Genomic DNA, 7,980 nt, shown 5'->3' with positions numbered 1-7,980 from the left:
ATCGAAATGGAATTAAAATTTGATAAAAATGTGAAGGGTGGGGGGGTGGGGAGTTCAACTCCAGAGAAACTCCCAGCATGTCTTGCTTTAGCTTGTGTGAGTGAAGGCACACTCTGCTGGTCAGTTCAGAGGCTCTGCAGGGCTGGACGGGCACCGTGGGCATGGCGGCTTCCTCAGTGGGCGCTCGGATCGGCACGGGCCAGGCTACTTGGACGAGGCGCTCCGTAGAGAGTCACAGAAGCTATGTGGTTATTCTGCATGACCTGCAACCACAGCAACAACATGTAGATGAGATCCAATAGTTAATTAAGTGCTTAGTTATGTATGATCTATGGGTGATTAATATATCAGTACCATACTGGTTATCTGCAAATAATAGGGACTTTTTTTTTTTTTATTTAAAAATCAGTGTCAGACAGTTTGGGATATTTAAAGTCGGGATAAAATGAAATTTGTGATAGTATTTTCTCACCTATTGTGACATAAAACCGAGTGAAATGGCTTCTTAAACAAGAAAGGGCGAAAATATGTTGTTGCAAAGTTATTTTGATTAAAGAGTACAAGGGCACATGATTTGAAAAAATATGATGTGCATGGATAAATCCATTTATATTAAATACTGCAATATTCCATTAAAAAAGAAAGTTCATGGTGACTTTAATAGTGCATGCCTATTTCCCGTTTTTACATTTAAAATACCTTTGCAGTTATCTAATGCTCTCTTATAAATAATATCATCTTTAACAAATATGAATATCAATTTTTTCATATTGTACATTCTAATGTTGTGTGATGACTAAATTCACTTACAGCAATTAAAATGACTAATTTTCAATGTTTTATTTTTTAAAAATTTATTAAAATAAAATGGTTCTAACAGTGGCCATTTATTGGTTACTGGCCATAACATGAAAATAATTATCTGCTAAACTGTATCAGCCAGTACATCCCTAGTAAGAGCCAATGATATTTCCACTCAACTGTGAACACAGCACAGCTGCAACAGCTGTGTGAATACCAAATCTGCCATTTATAGATATTTATTTATTTTTAAAATTAATATATTTATTTTTAAACAGGCTGACTAAGTAAAACAAACCACACACACAGTTGATCTAGTCACATACCTCAAATATCATCCGCTGTAGTCCAAAGCAAAATGTGGAGCCAAAAGGGTTGGTGTTGTTTGCAGATGATGACCTGCAGCAGAGCACAATTAATCAATTAATCAGAGATTATGAACAGGTTTTCATATGCAGAGGTGTCTGTATGCTGTAGTTTGAACTAAACCATGTGAAAAACTACAGACTTTTTTTTTTAATTCAGGCAGTGTTAATAGTTTCATCAAAACTATTAAAAATCTTTCATGAATTGAAATACAGCTGAAATAACAACTATAAAACTATAACTAGAAATATTAAATAAAAACTCAAATGAATAAAAATGACAAAAACACATACAACTAACTAAAACATGAATAAAAAAAATGTAAATATACAAAGAAAAGCTCATTTAAAATATTAATAAATACTATACCTCTACATAAATAATACTAAAATAACATGTGGTCAAATCTACCTCTATGGCTCTCACCTGTGTAGCACAACTGGTTTTTCCATGGGGTGTCCTAGCAGCTCCTGAATCTGATCCCACTGAGTGCAAAAGTTGAAAACATAATTAGTACTCTCTTAAAAACTTTTATGAATTATTTATCACATACAGTAGTGAATAACATAGCATCTAATGCATGTGTATATAAAGTATGTGTTGACTATACAGTGAAGTCCATGAACTCACTTTGCTGTAGGTGGTCAAAATGCAGTCCTCACTCTGAGCATCTGCCCCATCTGAAACACAATTTAAAGAATAAGACAAACACCAAACACCACAGAATAACAATCTAGTCCAGAGAATGTAATATAGACCTTTTTTAATGATGAGAGGAATCTTGAAATCACACCGATGATATCTGAGATGGGAATAAAGGGCAGTTACATTCTCCTGGAATATGATACTCAAACCACACATTGCTAAACACTGCAAGCATTATGAAATGAAAATCAATATTCAATCAATATGCCCAGACTGCAAAACCTCCAGAATGACCTTCCCAACAGCAGTGACCAATTGAAATAGATATTCAACCAAATATTTACAATGCTGCAATACATAATCCAATAAAAGCAGAGAAATGAGACTCACATGTTGAAGTTGTAATGGCCAGGGAAGTTGGTGTGAAGGACAAATTTTTTGACCAGGTGGGTTGTAGAGTCAAACAGTATATCCTGAAAGATATAGAGAGAATAATTGCTCAAAGTTTAAGGGTTTATGTAAACTGAACAAACAAAATCTACACTAACAGCATGTTATGGAGTAATTAGAAGTAATGTAACTAATGGAGTAAGTTAAAAATGATACTCACCACTCCCAGAATATAATAGTTAAAGAAGTAGTCATTACACTTGGACGGGACTTGCTTGTGAGGGGAGGGTGAATGGATCTTCATCTGAGACGTACAAAAAAAGAAAAGATATTTCAAGACAAACAGAATAAATGGGAGGCAATGTGATCATCTTGAGAATAATGTGCCGTGTTTTGTATAAATAGGTTTGGTCATTACCTTATCCTCTGACTTGTAGAAGACCTTATGTGGAGAGCCAAGAGCACTCAAAACATCCTGACAAGAATCTCCAAAGTAGATGTTTCTCTCAACGGCTCGCACTTTCGTATCAGCCAACACTCCCGGGCCACATCCTGAGAAAGTAAAAACACAAACAATGTGAAAAAAAGCAGCATTTCAAACAGCATATTTGTTTGCTAATTCATTTTCTATTATTACTGGATCACTAGATATCACTTATTATAATCTGGTTTACAGCACCAAGATTTCGCTGTGGACATCAAGGCAGCAGTAAAATTGGTTCAAAAAATATAAATAAACACACACTGCGTCCAAACCTTTAGATTTTTAATGTTTTTGAAGTAAGTCTCATTTTCACCAAGGCTGCATTTATTGAACAAAACTACTGTAAAAACAGTTATATTGGGAAATATTATTACAATTTAAAATGCCTATTTTCTATTTTAATATTTTTTTAAATGCAATTTATTCCTGACAGCAAAGTTGAATTTTCAGCAGCCATTACTGCAGTCTTCAGTGTCACCTGATTTTTTTCTTACTGACCCCAAACTTTGAACAGTAAATAAATATTCTTACAAATTAATGTTAATAAATTGCTTGTTTTTAAAGACATTTTGTTTCCTTTTTATGATAAATGAAGTTAATTTTCAAAAGAATATTATTTATTAACCGTAAAATATTGTTGATAAGCCTATGTATTTTGCTATCCTAAAATGCATGATTACATAGTTGCGGTTTATGATTTGCATTTGTTATTGTTTTTCTCTGTTGTCAGCGACCCCTATCATAACAGACCTGCAATCCATTTTTGGGTCACGGCCCTCCAGCTGGAAAACACTGAACTATATAGTTAAACTCACACAATACTGATTACCAAGAACATTTCAAAAGAATGTTTAATAGAATCTCTATAAACATCTTTGTTAAGATCAATACATCTATGATTATGCCAGCTTTATGGTTTATGCTATAGTGATAAAATAAACCTATGCTGTTAGTTTATGTTGGCGATGAATAACAATCAAACAATAATCAGCACAAATGTTTATTTATCCCAGAAGTACAAATTACTTATGCTGGTTTGCTAAGCACTGCTTACCTTTTGGAATAACATGTCATGATATGCCTTTAAACACAGAAGCTTTCCAGAAAACAGGGAACTGTTGCTCTCATCAACATGCTTAAAATTAATTTAGTCATATGCATGTTTATTGAAAACTTGCATAATGATGTCTGACATTAGTTTTATGGATAATACCTGCGGTGAGCAGGCGAAGTTTGAGACCCAGCGGTCCTGCCCCATCTCTCAACACCTCCACACTCTCTGCATACACATTACCAAGGTAACAGGCCAGAGGCATCACCGGAGCCCTGTGAAGAAATATATAATTTACAATGTTTGCTGCTTAATGGGAATGCAACTCACAGCGTTCTTACCAAGTGCTTAAACTGAACAATCAAAATTAGAGGCCCAAGGTCTCAGACTAAATGCAGATTAATGCGCCCCTGGGCCACATACAAATTTCAAACAGACATAATAAGACAATGACTTTGAACTTTAGGGTAGGTACGTAAACACATCCATGCTCAACAGTATGCAGCTGTAATCATTCATTAGTAGTGATATGGCATTTTACTTACACCTAAACTCCACAAATATCCAAACACATGCACAGCTCTTACTTGGTTTCTTGAAGGTTGTTTCCAGAGTAAATGTACATCCGTTTGACAGTGGCCCCATGGGGAATCTGCAGGGAGGCCAAGCCATGGGCAAAGTTAGGCTGTCAAGGCAAAACAGCTAGGAGTAGAACACGGTGTCTGTGCAGGTGTCTCTTTTGGTGAAAAGATGCTCACATCATCACAGTAATGTATTTTAGATCAATTCATACATGGGTCAGGGTTATTATCATTATCTAAAACTATTGAAACATTTTTGTTAATTGAAACAAAGCTAAAATAAAATACAAATATTAGATTAAAACTTAAACTAAATGAAAATTAGACACATTGAAGTTGAAGTTTAAGCACTTAAAATGAACTAAAACTAAAAATTAAATTAAATAATTTAAATCTAAATAGTAATTAAAAAAAAACTAAAAATGTAAAACTGAACATAACAATATCACTAGAATTGAACTAAAACAAAAAACTGAAAAACTAAATTAAAATGTAAACTGAAAATACAAAAATAAAAGCTAATTAAACATTAATAAATTATAAAAAATAATAAACTATAATAGTATAGAAATAACCCTAGTATAAAACTGATATAAGTGCCATTCGTTTACATGCAATAATCTGTATTTATCTGTATCTATCTTAATTTACTTAATTAACAATAAAGTACTTCATATTATTATTAATATTGTCAATATTTAACTTTATAAGTAATACATACCTAAATTTTTTTTATTTTATTTATGATTTAACGCCATGTCAGCAGCAGTGGCATGGCAAGAGGCAAGAGGAAACATTTCAATTTCACAATTCAGTCATATATATCATTTCAAAACAATTATATAACAGTTTTGTTTGAAAATTATATATATAAATAAATATGTACAAATATACAAAAACATACATATAATAAACAAGAACAAAAGTAATAAGAACAATTATATAGTCTTTCAGCTTAATGCATGACAAAAAAAATGTACAATTCTTTTTAAAAATGTCCATTAATATATTTTCTGAATAAAAACGTTGCCTAGTATTATTTAAAATTGGGCATTTTTTATTTATTTATTATTATTATTATTTACTTTTAATTTACTTCATTACTAATGAGTACGGTAGTACTTTATTTTTTGCAATCATTCTACATACAGTGCGTGCATAATTATTATGCAAGTTGATATTCTGATCTTATTTTTTTTTTCCAAGCACATTTTACCAATTCCAAACCACATCAATCTTAATAAGTACTATTAATTTAGTATTTATTAATTTATAAGTGATATATAATTGTCCATGAAGGCTGGAAGTGAAAAACTCCTTATGTTCAGGTGTGCAGAATTATGAAGCAGGTTTTCTTTTACTGATAAAATCAGCCAAAAAAAGATTTAACTCAGACTGAAAAGTCAAAAATTATTAAATGCCCATTAGAAATATTCAAAACTAATGATACAGAAATTGCAAAGTTAAGACATGACCAATGGACAGCAAAATGGTCATTGGGTCAGCATGGTCAAAAAAAAAAAAAAACCGGTGGAGAAGAAAAGACACAATTAACTGCAAAAAAATTAAGAATTAAGGTGAAGAAATAGGTGTGAAACCATCAGGAACCCTTTAGTCTCCAGCGCCACCATTTTACAAAAAATGCAACCTACCTTTAGTCTCCAGAAGTGCAAGGTGTCCGGTTCTCAGAGACTTAGGTTAGGTAAAGAATCCTAAAAAATGACCCTCATTTAATAAGAATAACATGCTGAAGGTTTGGAATTGGTAAAATATGCTTGGAAAAAAAATATGCTCAGAATATCAACTTGCATAACAATTATGCACGCACTGTACAGTACTTAGCTTTATATGTCTTTAATTATAAAGCAATCACATGTAACAATAGAATAAGACACATTTTTTAGGCAGTGGGCAGTGAAAGGAAGAGTACACACTAACAAAAAAGTTGAAAATACCATGGAAATACCATATTTATACATCATGCCAAATGCAATACAATGGTTTTACCTGTATTCTTTGAAGCTCCATCTAAATACCATGAACATGGTATTATTCAGTAGCATGAACACAGGGAGCAAACCTAGTCTCACCTCATATTTAGGAGCTTCACTCCACGAGTCCAGCTGGAAAGAGAAGGAAAGCCCTCGGAAGTTGAGGTGGAAGAGCTGCTCGGCAGCATTGTAGACTGGACAGAGAGAACATGAAGCCCACAATAAATACACAGACACAGTAAAAAGGAGTCTGGACAAATAACTGACACAGACAATAACTCTCACCTCCTGGATGAGTAGCGCCAAAAGACTGATCAATCTGCTCAATAGTAGGTGCTATTGCCTGAGAGTTAAAATGTACTCCACTGTAATGAACAGAGGAATGCGTCATTTTACATTTCTGTGGCTGACAAAGAAGTTATTAGTAGAAGTTAGTATATCTTAATTCTATAATATCTATATTCTATAATATCTTAATTAATGTTAAAAAAAGCTTAATTCTGGGTGAAACACAAATGTAATCCACAACTACAGTGGCTAAACAAGATGACTTACCAGTATTTCAGTTTCACTTTGCTCAAATCGTACACTTCAATTACCTGCAAAAACAACACTGACTCAATGGAGATATATTTGCAACGTAGTGTAAGAAATAAACATATTTTAGCCCAAAATCTCTATCACACACACACACACACGTCACCTCTCACCTTCAGTCTCTGATTGCAGGCGTCAAACAGCAGTTTAATTCCATCCTGAGTCAAGTTGAGAATGAGGTCGTGGCTGAGTGGCATCTGTTTGAGGGAGAGAAACAGGCCAGATAAGGATACAAATAATCCATATACTTTAGTGCCTTAGATAAAAAAAACTCACAACATAGACATTCATAGACATAATAATGGCAGATCCGTACTTGTTCGCTGTAGAGCACCTGGACATTTTTGATGATTCGGCAGTGTTTCTGTAATATTGAAATGGCCTGGGCCAATGGCATCCCTGGAAACAAATCCAGACAAACAGTTCAGTTCACATTAACATGATGATGAAAGAAGTGGCATCAACAGCTGTACACAGTGTGTAGTAAAAACATGATAATTACAGGGCATAAAACACATAATCATAGGCTTGTCAACGTTTATAATAATTTATTATTACACGGCACAGTCCAAAAGTAATATTTTTTTTAAGCAAAAGTAACTTTTTTTAAGTTTAATGGTCCAGTCACAACAAGAACAATAACTAACCATAAAGCCTGTCTTAAAAAACAACAACAAAACAAACAAACAGCAACAACAAAAAAAAACAACAGCGGAGCATTTATGAGCGAAAAAAACAAAATAATTAATATTTTAAAGCGCGCGATGTTCCAATTTGTTAATAGCAAACCTGAACAAACAAAGTCATCGTTCGTTGCTGTAGACGCAAATATCGTTAGTCGCGTTGCAGTTCTTGAAACGAACGGGCCTAAGTAGTATATACATGTTTTTTTTTTTTAACAGACTGTTTTCTTGGCGGAGGGTTTAAAATAAATAACAATTATTTATATCATTAAAACAATACATATATAACCATATAATAAAGTCATATTTTTTATTTATTTCTCATGTATTTATTTATTTAGTATGTAGAAAGGAAACAAACTGGATAATATCGGTATCAAAAAAAAAAAAA

At 33.0% G+C, this 7,980-nt stretch overlaps 1 protein-coding gene across 2 annotated transcripts in view; it reads right to left on the bottom strand.

The window, feature by feature from the left end:
• Positions 1-6: 6 nt before the first annotated feature.
• phaf1 (phagosome assembly factor 1) overlaps positions 7-7,980 on the bottom strand; it is a 9,446-nt gene continuing 1,472 nt past the window's right edge. The window contains exons 2-16 of one of the 2 annotated variants that reach the window (XM_016483198.1): positions 7,223-7,305; positions 7,020-7,103; positions 6,865-6,908; positions 6,595-6,674; positions 6,409-6,503; positions 4,325-4,422; positions 3,900-4,012; positions 2,621-2,754; positions 2,423-2,506; positions 2,203-2,285; positions 1,926-1,969; positions 1,798-1,847; positions 1,594-1,652; positions 1,128-1,200; positions 7-263 (exon numbers count right to left, since the gene is read on the bottom strand). In XM_016483198.1, coding sequence (XP_016338684.1) covers positions 174-263; positions 1,128-1,200; positions 1,594-1,652; positions 1,798-1,847; positions 1,926-1,969; positions 2,203-2,285; positions 2,423-2,506; positions 2,621-2,754; positions 3,900-4,012; positions 4,325-4,422; positions 6,409-6,503; positions 6,595-6,674; positions 6,865-6,908; positions 7,020-7,103; positions 7,223-7,305 — 1,214 coding nt within the window. In that variant the 3' untranslated portion in view covers positions 7-173. The remainder of the gene's footprint in view (positions 264-1,127; positions 1,201-1,593; positions 1,653-1,797; positions 1,848-1,925; positions 1,970-2,202; positions 2,286-2,422; positions 2,507-2,620; positions 2,755-3,899; positions 4,013-4,324; positions 4,423-6,408; positions 6,504-6,594; positions 6,675-6,864; positions 6,909-7,019; positions 7,104-7,222; positions 7,306-7,980) is intronic. The other variant, XM_016483199.1, reaches the window with a different exon arrangement.

This window comes from Sinocyclocheilus anshuiensis, unplaced genomic scaffold (genome assembly GCF_001515605.1).
Source record: "Sinocyclocheilus anshuiensis isolate Anshui unplaced genomic scaffold, SAMN03320099.WGS_v1.1 scaffold481, whole genome shotgun sequence".
Taxonomy (NCBI): Eukaryota; Metazoa; Chordata; class Actinopteri; order Cypriniformes; family Cyprinidae; genus Sinocyclocheilus; species Sinocyclocheilus anshuiensis.
The sequence above is the reverse complement of the archived record's forward strand: the minus strand, read 5'-3'. Positions and strand labels throughout refer to the sequence as shown.